This window comes from Pelophylax lessonae, assembly GCF_965119305.1.
Source record: "Pelophylax lessonae genome assembly, chromosome: 7".
NCBI classification, from domain to species: Eukaryota; Metazoa; Chordata; class Amphibia; order Anura; family Ranidae; genus Pelophylax; species Pelophylax lessonae.
This window is the reverse complement of record NC_138774.1, coordinates 189477738-189500307: the sequence shown is the minus strand read 5'-3', so window position 1 is coordinate 189500307 and position 22570 is coordinate 189477738. Positions and strand designations below refer to the sequence as shown.

Sequence of the window (22570 nt, the reverse complement as noted above, 5' to 3'; positions counted from 1 at the left end):
GCATGCATGAACATAACATGAAAAAATTTGTCTGATGCTAGGTCCACTTTAAGAACAGGAGAACTATTCTTTTAGGCAATCATGCATTGCTGCACAATTGTTCTCCTGTAAGATGCATGAGCCCCGCGGAGATGACATGTCCCACCTGATGTCGTAGCCGTACATATCCTTCTCTGGGCGGCCATGAATTATCCAGTGTGCCAGCTCCTTCCCGCATCCACCGCCCAGCATCATACCTGCGGAGACCACAGGAGCTGTCAGAGAAGATCCATCCTAACAGGATTTCCGAGAAACTGATTCAAGGGCACTTCTAGAAGAAAATATGGTAAGCAGCATTGTGCAGAATGCAGCTGATTTACAAAAACTGCATTGCTGATATCAACCAATCAGCTGCTATGTTTCCATTTTAGCCTTGCTGTGCCATTTTGTACCAAGTAGCTATAAGCAATGCTTCAGGTAAACCTAGCTCGGTGCAGGGGTGAGCTGCAAGTACAGACCAGGTGTAACTGGGAAATGAATTGCCTCAATGAGTGGCACTTTGGACTTGGAGCAATGATGATTGAGCTTAATGCCCACTGAAAAAAAAACACTCTAAGTATATTTACAGCATTTTACTGAGGGGTTGAGTGACCAAATAGATTTACAGAAATCTGCAGTAAACCTTCATACTAAGATATGTAGGCTGCCATTGTCAACCTCCATCTGAAAATGCTAGCTGCCAGGCTGTCTCTGATGCCAATACTTTAGGAGTCACTCACCCGAAACAAGTATGAAGTCATCAAATTCAGAACTCAGTAGGAAAATGGTAAAGGAAAACCGGGACTTTTAAGGTGTTGAACTCCCCCGTCAGGTACTCATAAATCACAACTGTTTAAAACTTATAATGTGGTGTTTGGATCTTTTCTCTTCCTGCTGAGGTGTTCATTGCTGCTCCATCCAGATTAGACCTGTTTGGATTTGAACACTTCTTTGGTTTCCAGCAACCTGACGCCTTAATCTAAAGGGATTTTTTGCTGACTCACAGATTAGCAACTGAAGACCATATGACTTCCATTTAAAGTGGACTGAGGTTTATATATTTATCTCTCCATCCCCAATTGGGGGTCTTTTGGGGACCTGGGAGGTATTCCTCTGTAAAATGTACCTTGTATACCTCTGTATAATGTATCTTGTACCACTTATGTGAATAAAGGAACTTTTCTTCATTGTAATCCATGGTGGTGTGCGGCCATTTTCTTCTTTTATGCTTCCTCTGGTGGCGAGTCGAGATTCAGCACCCACCTTGGATCGTGGACTTTGACTAACCTGAGCGGTGTTATCTCTCTTCAAGGTATTCCTCTGTGCCCTGTGACCTTTTTTGGTCATCAGATCTGGCTGTGGTTGTTTTCCTACCTGCATGCAGTGATTTCCATTTTCTTTGTGGTTGACCCAAATACTGTTTACACATTTTAACGTATGTGAAACCATGTGCAAATACCCCTGAAGAAGCCACAAAGCGTAACACGTCAGGTGGAGTCCCATCCCCTCAAGTCTGGCCATCCGGCCTCCTTGTTTGATGGCTATTGGGGCAGTACCCCTAAGCTTCCCTTTTTCTATATTTCTTGTAAAACAGGGGGCTGCACAACGGATCACTGATTTTGTTCTATGTAACTTTTATTATGTGTATTTTTCTTAGAAATTATTATCTCCACCAATTGGAGGAATTTTTTAACTTGTATTTTAAAAAACTTTATACGTTTTATACAGTTGTGATTTAGGAGTACCTGATGGGGGAGTATAACACTTTAAAAGTCCCGGCTTTCCTTTACCATTTTCTACTGACTTTTTTTTGGGATGTGGTGTTGACCAGATTGGCTCTGGCATATATATATATCTTTTAAATTCAGAACTCATATGCATACTTGGTTACAGGTCAGTGACTGAAAATATTACTCCCAGATACATGCAACTATCATTTTCAGAAGGAGGTGAGCATTGGCCGCCTATTGATTTTTCATAGTTCAATTTTTGTTGTTTTTTGTTTTTTTATTATTTTTTAAGTCTGAACATCAGCCATTTTTTTTTTTCAATAAGTTTTGAAAGGGTGTCACCCTAATCGAAAATGGGGGGAACCTCCCCAACAGGGACACAGACAACAATAAAAACTTCAAACAAAAGCACTCAATCTTCTATTATTATCAAGGTGTTGTCAAAGACTACTTGACCAAGCTAATTTGCTTTAGTTAGATTAGGCTACTCAGAAATACCAGAATCAACCCCAACAGTAGGTGAAAGTTGGGTCTTCAGGCACATCTAAGTATATTGGAAACAAAACAAATTTATATCATACATTTCCATTTCTGCCACTGGTACTCTGTGCAGCCTGGAGCGAATGGCAAAAAATATAGATATAACTACTGTTGCTTTTTAGTTGAGTCCAGCCACATTCACAGAATATACAATACACAAGCCCTGTTGTCCAAGCCCATAAACATATTGGCTTTCTGTCTATAGATCATTTGGTAGAAGTACTACAATTTCCCCCTCTATAGAAAAAAAAAAAGATGAGCTGGAGTTGGGCTTTCAAACAGGGTGAAAGAGACGGACTCAGTTATTTTTAAACTGGCAGTTCACGGTTGGGACTTACAGGGTCACTGCAATGGAGCACAAAATCCTGCGTGATTAGTCTCTGAAGGAATCAGCCATTTGCTTACCCATGTGCTTTATTTTAAAATTTCAGCTTCACTGCCACCAGAACTTTGAACTATCTGTAGTACTTGGTGCAGTGCTTCATGGGAAAATGAATTTGGATGAGTAGTTACTGAGTGTGGCAACTTTAAGACTCACTGACATTATGTTGGGAATTACAAGCCTGCAAGACTGAATGTGGCTAAGACTGCCATGTGTATTTTACCACAGAACCAAACCTCATTATCACTTACCTGCACTATTAAACCCACAGCCCAGGAAGAAACCTCGCACCTCGGGAGACTCTCCTAGGAGAGGCTTGTGGTCGGCAGTAAAGGATTCTAGGAAATAAAGCATAGTATGGCTTATTCAACAGATATCTGCAATTTTATCTCTCCTTCCAGCTCTGATATCTGAATGTTTACTGACCTAACTGTGAAGAATGCAATGTGTACAAGGTTTTCAAGACCAGGGACCTGGGACAAGGTCCTTTAGCACCCAAGGCCAAAGAGCCTCCCTCTTTCCTTGAGCTGTGAACTAATTTAGCAGTATAAATTTCAAGTCCTGCTCTTTTTCTGCATCCTGTCCTGTGCTAAATCTCCCAAGGCAATAACCTCTTCTGCCTATCCCACTGCCTGGCACTGTCCATGACACCAATATAGGGGCACGTGCACAAAACATAAAAGGCATTAGGACCACTTTGTGAGCATGTCTCCTCCACAGCAAGCCATAGCGGAGTAGGCCTGAACCAGGTAAAAGAACACTGGGGTTTATTTAAGTGTAAGTGCACTTGGAAGTGCAGTCGCTGTAGATCTGAGGGGGACATGCAAGGAAAATAAAAAATGGGATTTTTTGAATTACCGTAAAATTAATTTCTCTAATGTTCATTGACGGACACAGCTCCTGATCTTCTTAACCACTGGGTTATACTGCCCCATACAGGAGTAGGACACTAGGCAGAAAAAAAGTCTGGCTACGCCTATGGGCAGTCCCAGGGGGTATACTCCCTCTCTCTGCTAGAAGTACTCATTTTTGTTAAAAGCATTGTCAGAAGAATTACAACTCCACAGAGAGGTGGGTGCTGTGTCCGTCAATGAACATCAGAGAAATGGAAGCTACCGCAGATGCCAACACATTCACTTCATAGAACTTTGTGAAAGTGTGCACCGATGACCAGGTGGCTGCCTTGCAAACCTGCATCACTGAGGCCTGACGATGGAAGGCCTGGGAGGCACTGAGCACCTGAGTAGAATGCGCCTTGACAGGAAAAGGAGGAACCTGACCCTTGATGGAATAGACCTGAATCACTGTCTGTCTGATCCATCTGGAAATCGTCACAGAGGAAGCAAACAATCCTTTCCAAGGCCCATCCGTGAGCACAAAATAGTGAGTTTGACTTCCTAAAAGACTCCGTAGCTGCCAGATACACCTTCATTGCCCGGACTACATCCAAAGCATGCAAAGCAATTTCCTTCGGATATTTTGGCCTGGGACACAGGGAAGGCAACACAATGTCTTCATTCAAATGAAAATCAGAGACAACCTGAGGAAGGAACGACAGACAGAGGCGACGAACCACCTTCTATCTGTGAACCACCAAGTATGGTGAACGACAGGATAAGGCCGCCAATTCCGACACCCTGCGCGCAGAGGTGATAGCCACCAAAAAGGCCACCTTCTGGGACAGTGTAAGCAGAGGAATTTCCCAAATATTATCAAAAGGAGGCTTCTGGAAGACTGAGAGCACCAAATTGAGGTCCCAAGGCGGCAACAGAGACCGCACTGGAGAGGTCAAGTGCCTAACTCTCTGAAGAAAAGTACGTACCAGGGAATATGTGGCCAAGGGTCGTTAAAAGAAGACCACTAAGGCCAACACTGGGCCGTCACCTGGCCCTTGATAGGCCAGTTTCTGCTCAACCCCCGTGGAAGGAAGGTCAAGATCCGAGCCATCGAAAAAGAGTGAGTATGAACCCCCAAGAGACTCACACCAATCAATGTATGTCTTCCACATACAATGGTAGATCTTCCTAGAAGTAGATTTCCTAGCTTTTAACTGCGTTGTAATCACCGACTCAGACAAAACCTCTATCCTGGCATTAAACAGCCAAGTCATCAAAGCCAGCGACTGAAAAGCAGGATGAAAGATTGGTCCTTGGGACAGCATATCCTCCCTGAGAGGAAGCTTCCAAGGAACGTCGGTGACTAGATCAGTCTACCAAGCCCGGCAAGGGCAGTTCGGGGCCACTAAGATGACCTGAATCCCCTCTGCCTCGATCCTGTGTAGAAGTCTTGGCAGAAGCTTGAGAGGAGGGAAGGCGTACATCAAACGATACTGAACCCACGGGGCCACCAGCACATCTGTGGCGTCCGCCAGAGGATACCATGACCGAGCCACAGACCTCTGCACCTTTCTGTTGAGCTGAGACACCAACAGATCCACCCCAGGGATGCCCCACGGGAGACACAACTGATGAAACACCTCCGGATAAAGTGACCACTCCCCTTGGTCCAACGCCTGCCGATGCCTGGGTTAGTTTTCCACCCCTGGAAAGTGTATGACGGAAAGGGCTGGAACAAACCGTTCTGCCCACCTTAGAATGCCGGCTACCTCCAGAGCTGCTAGGACACTTTTTGTGCCTCCCTGGGGATTGACATAAGCCATGGCAGTGGCATTGTCCAATTTAACGTGCACTGGACATCCCTGAAGACGATCCGTCCAATGTTCCAGGCACAGTCTGATCGCTCGGAGTTCCAACACCTTAATTGGTAGTCTAGACTCTTCCAGTGTCCAGATCCCCTGAGCAGAAATTTTGCCGAGGACGTCTCAACCGCTGAACAGGCTGGCATCCATGGGGACCACTGTCCAATACAAGGGGAGGAAGGATTTGCCCAGCCGAAGCGCTGGAGAACAAAGCCACCATATCAGGGACTCTTTAGTTCCCCAGGCTCAGCCAGATCTGATTGTCCAGACACAGCGGATTCTTGTCCCGTTTGGCCAGAATCTCCCTTGCAGGGACTTCGTATGGAAGTGTGTACACGGAACTGTCTCGAAGGTAGACATCAGCAGATCCAGCACCCGCATGCAAGTCCGCAGAGATGACCATCTGCTGGACAGCAGGAGACAAATTGCTGCCTGCAATTTCTGGAGTTTGTCCAGAGGAAGGAGCAAGAGCTAAGGCCAAGTCCAGAGTAAGACCCAGATAGTCCAGCTTTGTGGACGGAACCAGAGCAGACTTCTGAAAATTCAGAATCCAGCCAAACTTCCTCAAAGTTTGTATGGTGATTTCCAGGTTTTCCACCAGAGCAGTAGGAGACTCCGCTCGCAGAAGGAGGTCATCCAAGTAGCCCAGTACCACAATCCCCCATTGGCGTAACAATGCTAGCACCGGGGCCAACATTTTGGTGAAGACCCAAGGAGTGGAGGCGAGACCATAAGCTAACGCAACAAACTGATAATGCTCCTCTCCCACGGCAAAGCGGAGGAAGCGCTGGTGACCAGCTGTAACGCTCCTGCGTTTTATGTATGGTGTGGATTTTCAGCTGCAGAAATATTCCACTTCAGTAGTCATGTAGAGAAACGCTGAGATACCATTCCCAACTCCCAATGACTCATCATGTGTGGAGGATCTCAATTCAGCAAGTAAATACACACACTCAATAAGATGTTTCCTAGAGTGACTTATGTATATAGTAACACAGTGATGATAGGCTGAAGAGACAGGTTGGGTAGAGATGGTAGATGACAGACACTTGAAAGGAAATGTTCTTGAAAGTGAGATAGTAGCAGATGAGATGCAGATAGGTTTAGCAATCATGTATGGTAGCAGATGACAGAGTAGCAGGTGGACATACAAGAGAGATCAACCCAGTGCAAGAACAGGTGGTAGTAGGCTCAAGAGCTAGCAATCTTAGATAATGCAGATGTAGTAATAGTCCTTAGTATGCAGAGCTAGATAGTGTAAGCTTTAGTATGAAAGTTATAGAGGTTTCCCCTACGGGGTACTTATCACTAATAGCAATGTAGCAGAGGAGAGGTTCGGCAAGAGCGGATGATCCGGTAGCGGGATACAGGGATCAGCGCAGCGTGGTTCCGACAGCGAGGTAAGCTTGCAAGCATGAGAGCTTCAAGACAGGTTAGCATCAAGGCACAAAGCAGTTTGAACGAACACATGTGAGTGAGAGCCGGCGATCTAAATTGCCATCAGTCCGGCGCTCAGTGATGACAGCATCAGTCTTAAAGGTGTATGCGCACCTTACCAAAAGAGAATGGTGGGGCGCATACACTTATGAAAGAGTAATTAGGGTACCCAAAGGTACCAGAACATTACACCAGCACATATTGGAATGTGAAGGTAAGCGTCCTTGATGTTGATGGAGGCAAGAAAATTCCCCTGATGCAGGGAAACCACCACCATACAAATGGATTCCATTCTGAACTTCTGCACCCGCACAAAGCACGTTGAGGTCCAGAATTGGACGCACCTTGCCTTCCTTCTTGGGGACTAAAAACAAGTTTAAGTAAAAACCACTGAAAACGTTCCAAAGTCGGAACCAGGACAATCAATCACCCTTTGAAGTAAAAGGTCTTGCACCACCCCAAAAAGAGCCTGTAAGCGGATTGGGGTGTCATGGTGCCAGGAAACCAGACCACATGGGAAAACAGGTAAAATTAAGCAGTTTATTGGAGGAAACATAATAATAATCGCACGGCAACAATGAGGAAATGAGAGCAGGAACAAACCGGGGTCAAGTCCAGGAGCAGGTAGTAACCCAAGCCGGGGTCAGATCCAGAAGTGGGTAGTTTGCCGAACCCGGGTCTTCTGCCAAAGTTGGGTCCTCAGCCGATGCCGGGTCAAGAGCCAGGAGTGTGACATCATCAATGTGCAACGCCCAGGCAGCAGGAAGTGATGATGCAATCAGAGTTTAAAAGAGGCAGCAGTCTGCACATGTCCAAGATAGCTTCCAGCAGGAGGGCAAGGTAAGACCTTGACAGTACCCCCTCCCCTCAATGGCCCCTCCTCCACGGAGAAAAAAACGGTTTCTGAGGAAAGCGAGCATGAAAAGCACGGAGGGCGGGAGCATGAACATCAGCGGAGGGAAACCAGGAGCACTCCTCAGGACCATACCCTTCCAGTGCACCAGATACTGAATCTGACCTCGGAACAGATGAGAATCCAAGATGCTGCTAACCTCACACTCCTCATGATTGCCCACAGGAATGGGACGAGGATGGGGAAGTGAAAAAGTGTAGCAATTGCAAACCAGTGGTTTCAAAGGTGACACGTGAAAGACATTGGAGATACGCGTGCCAGGGGGAAGATCAAGGGCATAGGCCATCAGGGTAATCTTATGGAGGATGTGAAAAGGCCCAACAAAAACTGGGTGCCAGTTTAGGAATAGGCACCCTGAGGTTGAGATTACAGGTCGACAACCACACCCTCTCCCCGACCTGGTGCGAAGGAGCGGATAAACGTCTCCGGTCAGCCTGGAGCTTCTGACGCTGTGCAGAGACCCGTAAAGACTCTTGAATCTGCACCCAAGAGGAATAGAGAGCACGGAGATGATCCTCCACAGCCGGGATGTCCTGTGCCTAGAACGACTCGGGCAACAGCGGTTGGAATCCATAATTGGCCTAAATGGAGACATTCCGGAAGACGAGTTGATGGCAGAGTTCCTGGAAAACTCCGCCGAGGGTAGCAGATCAACCCAATTGTCATGATGGTCAGATATTTAGCAGCGGAGAAATTGCTCCAGAGCTTGGTTGGAACGCTCACCGGCACCATTGGACTGCGGATGGTAGGCCGTGGAGAAGGAGAGTCGAATACCCAACTGGGAGCAAAAGGCGCGCCAGAACCTGGAGACAAACTGGCTCCCACGGTCTGAGAAAATTTCTTTAGGCAACCCGTGTAAACGGAAGACCTCCCTGGCAAACACAGAGGCAAGCTCCTGGGCGGTAGGCAGCCACTTAAATGGAACACAGTGGCACATCTTGGAGAACCGGTCAACAACCATGAGGATAACTGTGTAATCTCGAGATGTGGGAAGTTCCACAATAAAATCCATGGCCAGGTAAGACCAGGGACCGTCCCAAATTGGGAATGGGATTCAGTAGGCCCAAGGGAAGGTGCCAAGATTTTTTTCTGCACAGACCGAACAAGCAGCCACATACGCAGGAACATCAGTGCGGAGAGATGGCCACCAGAACTGATGAGAAATAGCCCGGGACATCTGGTTCTTACCATGATGACCGGCAGTCTTGGAATTGGGGTATGTGCGCAACAGTCTGATGACAACCCCTTAGGTACAGAACATTAACCAGCAGGTCTCTCTGTGGCAGCATCAGGTTGGGCAGCCAATATCTGTTACCCAAGAGGAGAGATTAATTTGGTACGGATGGCAGCCAGGATATGATCTAAAGGTATGACCAGTGTCGGCACAGAGTCCTCCCTGGACAACTCAGAAGACTGGCGAGACAAGGCATCAGCTTTAACATTCTTGGAGCCGGGAAAATAAGAGACTACATAGTTAAGACGAGACAAGAACAAGGCCCATCTGGCCTGACAGGATTTTGGCCTCCGAGAGATACGTCAGATTCTTATGATCAGTGAGAATGAGAACCGGAACCACAGAACCTTCGAGCAAGTGTCTCCATTCTTTGAGAGCCAGGATAATGGCCAAGAGCTCTCTGTCTGCATTCAGCTGGATACAGTAGAACCCACAAAGAAGTAAGAAACTCCCTGACGAGCTTGAGGCTCTCATTTCCTTCCTGATTAGCACCAGGAGCAAGGTGTGCTGTGCGTTTTAGGCAACGTCTGCAACGCCTGAGAGAACTGAAAAAAAGGTGATCTTGTTGATCAAGTCTAATAACCAGCATGGGAAGTGTAGGAGCACCTGCATCGTCAGGATTCATAGTTACATAGTTAGTCAGGTTAAAAAAAAGAGTCCATCTGGTTCAACCAACAAAAAGAAAAAAAAAAAAAAAAACAGTATTCAAATCCTTCCTGATCAACCAAGAGGCAATCGGGTATACCCTGGATCAACTTTACCTAAAAAAAAAAAAAATTAGTACCCAGTTATATTATGTACACCCAGGAAAGAATCCAAACCTTTTTTAAAGCAATCTAGTGAGCTAGCCAGAACCACCTCTGGAGGAAGTCTATTCCACATTTTCACAGCTCTTACGGTGAAGAAACCTTTCCGTATTTGGAGACAAAATCTGTTTTCCTCTAGATGTAAAGAATGCCCCCTTGTCCTCTGTGTTGACCTTAAAATTAACAACTCAACACCAAGTTCACTATGGACCCCTTATGTATTTATACATGTTGATCATATCCCCCCTTACTCTCCTCTTCTCAAGAGAGAATAAATTCAGTTCCTCTAATCTTTTCTCATAGCCGAGCTCCTCCATGCCTCTTATCAGTTTGGTTGCCCTTCTCTGCACTTTCTTCAATTCCCCGATATTCTTTTTAAGAACTGGTGCCCAAAACTGAACTGCATATTCCAGATGAGGTCTTACTAATGATTTGTACAGGGGCAAAATGATAGCTCTCTCTCTCTCTGGAGTCCATGCCTCTGTTAATACAAGAAAGGACTTTTCTTGCTTTGGAAACCGCAGCTTGGCATTGCGTGCTATCATTAAGCTTAAGATCTACCAGAACACCCAGATCATTCTCCGCTATGGATTCCCCCAGTTCTACTCTGCCTAGTATGTATGATGCATGCATATTCTTAGCCCCAAAGTGCATAACTTTACATTTATCAACATTAAACCTCATTTGCCAAATAGTTGTCCAATAAAACAGTGGATTGAGGTCAGCTTGTAAGTTGGAGACATCCTGTAAGGAAGTTATTCCACTGCAAAGCTTGGTGTCACCTTCAAGGCTGAAATGGTACTTTTAGTCCCAGACCCTATATCATATAGCCTATAACACTGAACCTTGGGGTACACCACTGATAACCTTAGACCATTCAGAGTAAGAATCATTAATCATTACTCTCTGAATTCTATCTTTTAGCCAATTTTCTATCCAATTACAAACCGATCTTTCCAAGCCAGTAGACTTTACCTTACACATTAGCCGTGTGGGGAACTGTGTCAAAGGCTTTTGCAAAATCCAAGTATATTACGTCCACAGCCACCCCTCTGTCCAAGGTTTTACTTACCTCCTCAAGGGCTTCATGGGCCTTGTGTACTGTCAGGGTGCCAGGAAACCAGACCACACGGGAATGCAGGTAAAATGAAGCAGTTTATTGGAGGAAACAACAATAATAAAAATCGCACAGCAACAATGAGGAAATGAGAGCAAGAACAAGCTGGGGTCAAGTCCAGGAGCAGGTACATAGTTACATAGTTAGTGAGGTTGAAAAAAGACCATCCAGTTCAACCTATGATGTGTGTGTGTGTGTGTGTTTGCTGTTAACCGTACACTGTATACCCCTTAATGTTGTGGTCTTTAAGGTGCCCATCTAATAGTTTTTTTAAACTATTGATGCTCCCTGCTGATACCACTGCTTGTGGAAGAGAAATCCACATCCTTACTGCTCTGACAGTATCGCTCTGGCAGCACCACCCGGTTGCCAGTCACAGAGAACCAATCGATCCTCAGCAGAAAGGGAGAGGACCCCATCAGACTCACCACCCCAATGAAACCAGGCACCACAGACACCAGAAGAATCTGCAGAGCAGCGATCAGGAAACTAAAGGATCCAGGAGTCAGCACCAGGGGGTGAGGAGGGGCTCCCACCGCCGAAAACGCCGCCCATAAGGCTCCACAGACATGGCCTCCGCTGTTTTCTATGGCAGACCACCGCAAAATGGCTGCCCGACTACAAAAACATGGCCATCGTGCATTGCAGCACAAGGCTCCCAGGGAAACAAGAGGGATCCCTCAAGGACAGGCCCAGGCAGGAAAGGGGGCCCTGGCAGGAGCCCCCACGAGGTACAGCTCCCCCCGCACACCCGTTTGTCCGGTCGTAAGCGGCGCAGCCCCCCCCCAACATCGCCAGCATAGCGGCCTGCCCCCACCCCTGGAGGTGGGCCAGACCACCCCAGCATAAGTGGAGGGGGGTAGGATGGGGGGACAGATGACGGGGGCGCCTGATGAGGAGAAGGGACTGACCCATGGAGGGGCCCACATCCACCCCAAAACCCTCCAAGGGGAGAGGGGGAACAGCTACTTACCATTCCAGGAACCAAACGGGCATCACTCCAGACAGAACCCCTCGCCATTGAAATGGGGGGCTGTCAGCCAGGAGGAACGCTACGACTCGGGCCGAGACCTCGCGGGGCGTTTAACTCGCAGGCCAGCCCCTGTCCGCTGGGGCTATGTTGCGGCCGACCTTCTGCCGAGCTGAGGTCTGCGTGTGCTCGCTGGCCGAACTGGGGTGACCACAGGATCTAGATTATTCAGCCCATCGCCCAGTCCGGCAGTTGATTGTAGATCTTACAGGAAAAAAAAAACAGGAGAAAAGATTTAATTAAAAAGAAAAAAATTGCCAGGACCAAAGATCCCAGCAAGGAACTAGGTCCTTACTCCTGACTAGGCAGAAATAAACTGTACCTATAGCAGAGAGAGGGGGTATACCCCCAGGGACTGCCCATAGGCATAGCCAGACTTTTTTCTGCCTAGTGTCCTACTCCTGTAGGGGGCAGAATAACATAATGGTTAAGAAGATTAAGAGCGGTGACCGTCAATGAACGAAAGAGAAAACAGCATTTTTACTTGTACATGATTGGATGATAGAAATCAGCAGAGCTTCCCCTAATCTCAGATCTTTCTCTCTGATCTACAGCGACTGCACTTCCAAGTACACTTGCAGTGCACTTGAAGTGTACAGTGGATTTGCCTTTAGTAAATAAACCCCACTGTGTTCAGATGCAGTTAGTGGTTAGGATGTAGGTTAGGGATTAACTAGGGTAGCCATTAATTTGGAAAAATTACAAATAGATTTTGTAAATTTTATTAGCTGAAGTCAACAAGAAAAGTTTTTTTCTCATATTTTATTTTATTCTTTTGTAAAAAAAATAAAGGCTTATGTGCCCCAAAATACATATTTAAGATAATTTAGACTACAGCTTGTCATTCATGTCACAATCTAATTGTACAATCTCATCTGGATTTACCAACAACTGTTTGTAACAATCCATGCATTTTATGCCACACAAGGTAGACACTTCCACCACATGGTTGTTTGCAGTGCTGGATTTATAAATGGGCAAAAGGGTCAATTGCCCCGGGCCCCACTGACAGAGAGGCCCCAGACTTCCTTTATAAAAAAAGTAATAAATATAAAATTAGCAAATTGGCACTGATAAAGAATTATCGAGAACCACGATGACCCATGAAAGATTAAGGGATTGATTTACTAAAGGCAAATACACCTTTCACTTTGCAAAGTGCAGTTGCACTCTGCAAGTGCAGTTGCTTCAGATCTTAGTAAATATGCAAAAGTTCTGCTGACTTCCATCATCCAATCATGTGCAAGCAAAAATAAATTTTTTTAAATTTTCCTTGCATGTGATTGGGTACTCTTTAAAAAATGAAGCTTTACCTCATTTACTAAGCTCTGAAGTGTTCGTCTCACAAAGGTCATTAATACACCATTAATATAAGGGGTCATTCTCCTATTGGCCACTAATGGCACTTTGCATTTAAAGTACTCAAGTTTTCACCATTGTTGTTGCTTTTTTGATCATTAATAGTTCTATTTCAGGATTGTTACGAAAACGTTTACAATGCAAGAAGGGGTGTTAAAAAAATCTGTTCTGGGCGTCAAATATGCTAGGTACATTACATTCTTTATTCTTTTATGTAGGATTACATTTACAACTTGCTGACCATGCAAATGTCTCATAAGCTAGAGATGTAATCATTTAGCAGGGGTTCCCCAAGACATGAAAAATATTTTAAGGGTTCCTCGGTGTTAAAAAAAAAAGTTGAGAAAGGCTGCTTTAGATAAATGCAGCAGAAGAAAATGTATTTTTTTTATATTTATTCGGACAGACACATACACAGAAGACCTTTGTCTCCTAGCCATTGCATTACCTTCATTAGCGGTAACACCATGCTTTTCTGGACAAGAGCATTTCCCATGTACGTGTCAAGCCGCATCTGTTAGAAAAAGAAATGTGACCTACATTTTGGTGACCGAGACAGAAGATAAGCCTGCAAGGCACAGCCAAGGGAGAACTCCTCTCCGACTGGCACAAATAAAGGATAGCGTTTACAGATAAATGGATGATCGGAGTGATGACACCAGGCAGGATCTAATGTAACAGAGCTTCTATATGAACTATGCAGAGCAAATATACCCATACACTGAAATCTTTCCATTGAAACATTAGGCATTTTCAGAGGGTTAAAGAGTATTTCCAATGTCAGGCATTCAGATCAACACACCATTTTTGCGCTTCAGCTATTATAATTAGAAGTCGAGTACCCTCATCCATACCCTTCCTCATCCTGCAAATGAACCCAACAACTTTTTCTCTCAAGTTTATGTGCTTAGTTTGTTCAAAGGATGGCTGTGATCCCTAAAATTCTCCAGTGAAATACTGCCCTCTTGTGTCCTTTCTTTCAGCCCCAAACATTTAACATGTCACAGGTATGATATACATTAATGGTGTTAAGAGTTCAGGTAGGTGAGGGTTGATGGGTCAATTATCAATAGTAGAATTTTATTTATAGGTGAAGCTCAGTGGGCTAAGTCAGCCCATGTCTTCTTATAGGTGAAGGATACATCAGCAATGAGATCTCTCTGCCATAATTCCTGACTGAGTTTTGGTGGTTTCAGTCCACCTTGGAGGAAATAATACAAAAGTTTAACTTTGCTCCATCAGTTCCATTTCTTTCTTCCAAAGGGCCCTGGCTCTCAGGGTTAGCATGCCTTTAAAGCACCCATGACAATATTGACACTTCCCAATAATGCCAACGGTAAAATAAACACCATCAATGTAAAAAAAATAATGAACACCAACATTTTGGAGGTTTTGGATGCAGTAGAGAAGAAATAACATTTCTGCCAGGTTCAAATATCTGTCTTTGCCCCGATGGGCAGATTTTTCTTTACCTACTGTTCTTGTCATGCCTGCAGACAGGACCATCATGTTGGGGCCTCACAGCCTGCCTGATAAGGCCCCTCATCATGCAACTCGCCTGACAGTCCTCCCCACAGCCTGCCTGACTGTGCATATGCCCAAAGCTATTTAAACAGTCCCCTCTCTGCCCCTGGGCCCCTTGCTGAGGCTTTCAGGGTCCAGGTCTAGTGCAGGAAAGCTAGCTCTACTCCTCTATCAATGGTCTTGCCTGCAGACGTAGGTGCTGCTGCTGTTACCAAAAAATTGGGGAGGCACGAAAAGCTTTAAAACATTGTCAGACATTCTAATGGTGGGTACACACAAGTAGAATTTTGTTTGAAAACTGTGCACTGTTGATTTTGGCAGCAGCTTTAACTCACCTGGGCCACACACGGTAGACTTTATCCCAGTCTTCTCCAGAGCAGGAACTCGGTTGATGGCCCCCTGAATGTGCTGCATGAAGACATCCCAGTCCAGATCAAAGAGGCCAAAGGAAAACCTGTCAGAGACCTAACAAGAGGAAAGAGAGTTTTTACTTTGCACCGAGATGATGGAGCAGGGGGTATAGAAGAATAGACACTAATATGGCATTAAGGAGAAGGGTCCTGTAAAGGAGACATCGATGGACATTGGGAAAAAAGGTGCAAGGAGTACAGCAAATGATACGATGTTGATGATGGGTAGAAAGTGAAGGGGTGCAGTAGAGGAGCACTGGAAGGGTGGTGAAGGGGGTGAGGTAGAGGAGACCAATAACATGGGGAGTAGGAGCAGGTTATGAGTGAGAGGACATAATGATAATGTAGGGGGAAGGTGCAGGGGATCAGTAGTACATACTCTGATGACATTGGGGGGAAGGTGCAGGGGGTGCATCAAAGCATACACTAATAAGATAGGGAAAGTTCAGACTTGCAGTAGGGATGACACTGATGAAAGTTCATGGAGTGCAGAAGAGGTCACATTAATTACATTGTGAATAAAGAGCACACATATATGGGAGTTTAAGGTCAGAGCACCAGCTTTACACATCCTAGAGCTGTGTAATGTCAGTGCAGGAGAGATCATACCACACACAGCTGAATGACATCTACCGCCCTTTCTCCAAACACAGGTAGAACTATCTGGGCTGGTCAGTTATACGCAGGCTGCCAAGAAACTTTCAGGGCTCGTTCACAACAAACTTGCATTTAAACTTATAGAAAAACAATTTTACTTGCAGAAACATCAGCTTCACATCAGTTTACCTCAGTTTTCATGCACATGGACATAAGTTTTCATGCACGTGGATAGAATTTTTATGCACATTGACATCAATTTTCATGAGCGTCAGTTGTGTGTCCTATTCACACCAATGTTGAGGTCATGTGAGTTTTTTCCTGTGCAGAAAACTGCATACACGTTGCAGATTCCTGCGCAGAAAAAATCCACAGGGTGTGGTGTGAACAGGGCACATAGTGAACAATTGTTTTTTTTTGAGCTCTTGCAGAACCCTTGCAAAAAATCTGACCTCTCAGCACCATGGTGTGCACGAGGCCTCAGGCAGTGCCAGGTTTTTGTTTGAAATCCCCTATGTGCTTTCCAGTGTGAATTTTTGTAATTTACAGATATAGTAAAAAGCCACATGCTCACAGTCACAGTCTATATAATTTTATTGATTATATAAGCAAAGTTTTTCTGAAACAAAAGTTCCTGTGTAAATAATCAGTAAAATGTTTGCCTTTAGAGATATATTTAATATGTGAAATTGTATTTCAAATCCTGCTTTTGTTTCCAATTTGAGAATGCACTTTTTGCATCAATGTATACACGTATACATGTGTTTACACTGGGAAGTGCATAAAAAGGATTTCCTCAGATCCAAATTCTTCAATTTGTGGTTGGGAATCTGAACAAAGTGCATATCCCCATTGAAAATAATATGCCTGCATTCAGATCCGTAAACGAGAAAAGGCTTTGAAATGCAATTTTTAAACTCGTTTGCATGAGATCTAAATCATTAGTGATTGTAAACCTATTTTTTTTTTTAACAAACATGTTATACTTACCTGCTCTGTGCAATGGTTTTGCATAATAACGAATGTGGTATTTTTTAGATTGTTCGGTAACTAAAGGCCCGTACACGCGATACGAAAATCGTAAGGAAAATTTAGTCCGATGAACGATCTGCCGATTTTCGGATTGTTAGTATAGTGCTTTCGACAGCCGATTACGAATTTTCGGACGACAAAAACTGGATGTGGAGGCTATAAAATTTTTATCGTACATCAACACAACGTCCAATTTTCATTTAATTAGTACTGTTTTTGTCTGAAAAAAATCGTAAAAGCAAAACTAGGCATGCTCAGAAACGAAAGAACACATACAAAACAATTCAACACATGACATCACTTCTGAAGTTGAATTCTGTCGTACGAGAATTTTCGTATGAATGTAACCTCTTCACTTTTGACATGAGACCAGCATGCAACAAAAAACAAACGACAGATCGTTCGATAATCTGATCGTGTATACGAGGCTTAAGGCATTATCTCATGTGGTAATTTATCGCATGTGTAAATGGTTAAGGGTTGTTTAAGGTCATTTCCTTATAATATTTTACTATTTAACATGTTTATTTTTCTTTTGCAAAAAATTATTTTAATCTAACATGTTTTACAGTAATCTGTATTTGAAGGCAGAACTATCTTTTCAAATTTCTCCTGATGTTTGGTAATCCCAGTTTCTTTACTAAATCCATCATGCCATACATTCATAAAAATGTGTGTTTTTTGTAAATGCATAGCTTACTAGAGTTGTTGAAAGTTCTTTTTTTTATTTTTATTTTTTTAAAGTTAATGATGTAAAATATCACCTGATGTTAGCATTTAATTTCCACTGCACGTCATGCCTTTTTGATTTGATTAAAAAAAAATACTTGATGTATAATGCCACATTTTTGTGTGTCCATTGCTGGTGGAATAGTGTCAACTTTCTGTGGGTCCTCTGTGGGGGGAATTAGAACCCTCTCTGAGGGTAGTATTGCACCCCTTTCTGTGGGTGGAATAGTACCCCTTCCTGTGGGTGTTCTCTGGGTGGAATTAGGCCCCTTTCTGTGGGTCTTCTTTGGTTGAATTAGGCTCTTGGTGGTGAAATACCCCTTTCTGAGGGTTTGAATAGGCCCCTCTTTCTGGTACCGCACTGGTTACTGCCACCAAAAGGGTGGTGTTAAATATCGCACCTTTATTAAGTTCCTGTTTTCTTTGTGAATTGTCCAGATTACCACATGTTTTTTTTTGCGATAGTTATCAACTTTTTTTTTTCATTGTTTACAGCAAAATCATAATTTTTTTTCTAATGAATTGGACTTTTTTTAACCTGCATGCAATAATTTATGCAAATGAGTAACATGATATCCTTACCGCATGCAGTAAAGCTTAGTGAATTGACCCCTATGTTTTTGGAAAACAATTCTGCATTAGAGGTCTGTTTTTCCCACGATGATAAATTAGACCACAATTTATTAAAGTAATAAAAATGGCATTGCTCGGTGAAGAGGAATATCTATGCAAGGCAGGGCCGGAGGTGTAGACCTGTCATACGGTAATAACGGATAATAATACGAAATGTCGCTGACTGCACAGAAAGCAGCGGCACGACTCGCACTTCCTTAGCCCTCCTCATCTCGGATATGTGACAGCCATCAGCTCACCTCTTCCCAGAATATCGGATTTGACTCATAGCCGCCCACGGACAGAGCGTCACCTTGGAGACGCAGATACACCGAAGCATCGTGGTCCCGCACATTTGGCATGTTCTAAAAATAAGACAGCAGGAAGAGATTTGAAGAAGAAGAGTTTAGACAGGTTGTAATCTGCAGAGAGCTTCCCAAACATTGCAACCTGGGAAAATGCAGTAAATAAAAAGCTTCACTTGCAAGACAGAGGTAATGGCTGAGGTGTGAATGTAAAACAGCTGGCAGAAACTGGCGGAACATCATGGGGCATCTGGAAATTTGGAATTATTACAGAATAAAGGGAACATGAAAGGAAATTAGAGCTGGTACTAGTGACTTGTTTTTAATAGTGCATGCTCCAAAATGTCTTCATCCTTTAAATGTAGGGGCATCCAGGTGGATAGATATTACAGATTAAAGAGACCCTGTCAGGACTAATGTTTGAGAGTTGGCACTGAATTTATAAAGGGGTATTAAACCCAAACGTAAACATTTATTATATTGCAGCTTATGAAATCTTAGATGCATTGCATTCGTTTTCTTTTATAGGCTATCTTTCTTTTATTTTCAGCTGGCCAGTAACTTTGTTGCTTTTCAGCTGATCAAGCTGTTCTGCAGGTGTAGCAGTTTCAGAGACACAGACCATTTACCACTGACAGGGGTTCTTACAATGATTAGATTTTCTTTATTCATGTAAAACCTTTATCCCAAAAGGAACAAAACTGTTCCCGTAACTGCTTAAAAAGTGTGAGCTATAGTTTGGCTTCAAATTATTAGTGTATTTAAATCTGCTAGTACATCTAATACTCCCCTCCCCCCAGATTAACAATTCTGCTGTCCAAAGGTGACTTTGTTGCTCCGTCATTCAGAGTGGAGGCATCCTAAAGCAGAAAGTGTGTTACTGGTCAGATCAAGTGAAAACAAAGGGAAAAAAGCCTAAAAAGAAAACTAACGCAACCACCACATCTAAGGAGTGGTAAGCTGCAAAATGTTACATTTTTAGTTCTGGGTTTTTTACCACTTTAAAAAAGTGCAAGCTCCAGAATGCTATCCTCATCCATAGGGCATCATTAGGCTTCTGGATGGGATAGATATTAGTGTTTATTACATGTATTTATACAGCACCGACAATTTACACAGCGTTTTATATACTGTACATTCACATCAGTGACCAAGAAGAAGATTGTGCACCGCATCCTCCCTTAAATAGATATAAAACACAAAAAAGGGAAGTTGCTCTCTCAGGAGCTGGGATTTTTTTAGGTGCCAATAACTGGGTGCTGACAAAAAAATATGAATAAAAAAACAATACATTCTATTTGATTAGTTAAAAAATCTTTTTAGAAATAGAAATAGAACACATATGTTAAAATCACTCCATTTTGACATTTTGGAGAAAGGTTGGTATAATCAAACAGTTTGGTGATGCTTCTACACAGATAATCCCGACATGTTTCGCCGATAACTTTGGCTTCCTCAGAGGATGTTTTCTATCACACCTATATAAATAAATAAATCAAGTCATAATCAATAATATCCATACAGACATTTTTATTTATTTATTTTGAATCTTTGAGTTTCAAATCCTATCTATAGGATCATGTTGAGTCCTTTTATTGTCTCTCTTCACATCAAAGTAGAATGTCGATCATGTGTATTTGTATAACTACTTATTGTTGTAAAAAAATTGGATTTTTTTTTTACTTACCGTAAAATCCATTTCTCTGATGTTTATTTACGGACACTGCTCCTGATCCTCATAACCATTGGGTTACACGTTCCCCCTACAGGAGTAGGACACTAGGCAGAAAAAGAATCTGGCTACGCCTATGGGCAGTCCCAGGGTATATACTCCTTCTCTCTGCTATGGTCAGAAGGACTACAACTCCACAGAGGGGTGGGGTGCTGTGTCCGTCAATGAACACCAATGAACACCAGAGAAATGGATTTTACCATAAGTCAAAAATCCTATTTTCTCTTTCGTTCATTGATGGAAAAAGCTCCTGATCTTCACAACCATTTGGACATCCCAAAGCAGTGTTAAACATGAGGGGTGGGAACAGCAAAAATATTCCCATGGCTAAACATTAGCCAACGAGGCAACAGGAGCTTAACCAAAAAAACTGGAGGCCACCTGAAAAAAACAAAACACCCTCAAAGAGGATCCGGTGCTCTAAACAGCAGCCTGCAAAACCTTGCGGCCAAAAGGAGCATCCGCAGATGACAACACATCTTTGTTCGTTCGCACTTTGTGAAAGTGCGAACCGACGACCAGGTGGCCACCTTGCTAATCTGCGTCACTGACTCCCGATAACAGAAGGCCCAGGAGGCACTAAGTGCCTGGGTAGAGTGTGCCTTGACAGGAATAGGAGGAACCTGACCCCTGATGGAAAAGGCCTGAATAACCGTCTGTCTGATCCATCTGGAAATGGTCGCAGAGGAAGAGGACAACCCTTTCCTAGGCCCATCATTGAGCACAAATAGTGAGTCTGACTTCCTAAAAGACTCCATGGCTTCCAGGTACACCCGATTTGCCCGGACCACATCCAAGGCATGCAAGGCAATTTCCTTTGAATGTTTTGGCCTGGGACACAGGGAAGGCAACACAATGAAAAACAGAGACAAACTTTGGGAGAAACAACGGACAGGGGCGAAGAACCACCTTATCTCTGTGAATACCCAAGTAAGGTAAACGACAGGATAACGCCGCCAGTTCGACACCCTGCATGCAGAGGGGATAGCCACCAAAAAGGACACATTCTGAGACAGCGTAAACAAGGGAATGTCCTGAAGATTCTCAAAGGGAGGCTTCTGGAGGACCAAAAGCACCAAATTGAGATTCAAAGGTGGCAGCAGAGACTGCACTGGAGGAACCAAATGTCAGACACCCTGAAGAAATGTAAACAACAAGGAGTGTGTGGCCAAGGGTCGTTGGAAGAAGACCACCAAAAGCCGACACCTGGCCCTTGATGGTCCTCAAGGAGTACTCAATGAGCGAGGATAAACCTCAAGAGACTCACACCACGCAATGTACATCTTCCACGTACGATGGTGGATCTTCCTAGAAGTAGATTTCCTAGCTTTTAACAGTGTTGAAATTACCGACTCAGATAAACCTCTATCCATCAGCACCTGGTGTTCAACAGCCAAGCCGTCAAAGCCAGCGACTGTAAAGCAGGATGGAAGGTTGGTCCTTGGGACAGCAGATCCTCCCAGAGAGGAAGCTTCCAAGAAACGTCGGAGACCAGCCGCACCAGATCGGCGTACCAAACCCGGCGAGGTAAGTTCGGAGGCACTAAGATGACTGGAATCCCTTCTGCCTCGATCCTGCATAGAAGTCTTGGCAAAAGCTTGAGAGGAGGGAAGGCGTAAATCAGATGATACTGACCCCACAGGGCCACCAGCCCATCTGTGGCGTCCACAGGAGGATCCTGTGTCCAAGCCACAAACCTCTGCACCTTTCTGTTGAGCCGGGATGCCAACAGATTCACCTCGGGGATGCCTTACCAGAGACACAACTGATGAAACCCCTCCGGATGAAGGGACCACTCCCCTTGGTCCAACTCCTGCCGACTGAGGTAATCTACCTGCCAATTTTCCACCCCGGGAATGTGTACGGGGGAGAGGGCTGGAATGAACCGTTCTGCCTACCTTTGAATGTCGGCTACCTCCAGAGCAACCAGGACACTTTTTGTGCCCCTTGGGGATGGACATATGCCACGGCCGTGGCATTGTCCTATTGAATGCACACTGGACATCCCTGAAGACGATCCGTCCAATGGTCCAGGCACAGTCTCATCGCTCGGAGTTCCAAGACATTGATTGATAGTCTGGACTCTTCCAGTGTCAGATCCCCTGAGCAGAATTTTTCAGAGGACGCCTCCCCAGCTGGACAGGCTGGCATCCGTGGTGACCACTATCCAATACAAGGGGAGGAAGGATTTGCCCAGCCAAAGTGCCAGAGAGCGAAGCCACAATATCAGGGACTCCTTCCTTCCCCAGCTCAGCCGGATCTGATTGTCCAGAGACTGCAGAGTCTTGTCACATTTGGCCAGAATCTCCCTTTGCAGGGACCTCGTATGAAACTGTGCAAATGGAACCGCCACCAACTTAGACAC

General features: G+C 44.4%; 1 protein-coding gene across 2 annotated transcripts in view; it reads right to left on the bottom strand.

Moving 5' to 3' along the window:
* SARDH (sarcosine dehydrogenase) overlaps positions 1–22570 on the bottom strand; it is a 164972-nt gene that overhangs the window by 108734 nt on the left and 33668 nt on the right. For both annotated transcript variants that reach the window (XM_082264400.1, XM_082264401.1), the window contains exons 7-10: positions 18429–18533; positions 15124–15253; positions 2922–3008; positions 146–236 (exon numbers count right to left, since the gene is read on the bottom strand). In XM_082264400.1, the coding sequence (XP_082120526.1) occupies positions 146–236; positions 2922–3008; positions 15124–15253; positions 18429–18533 (413 nt within the window). The remainder of the gene's footprint in view (positions 1–145; positions 237–2921; positions 3009–15123; positions 15254–18428; positions 18534–22570) is intronic.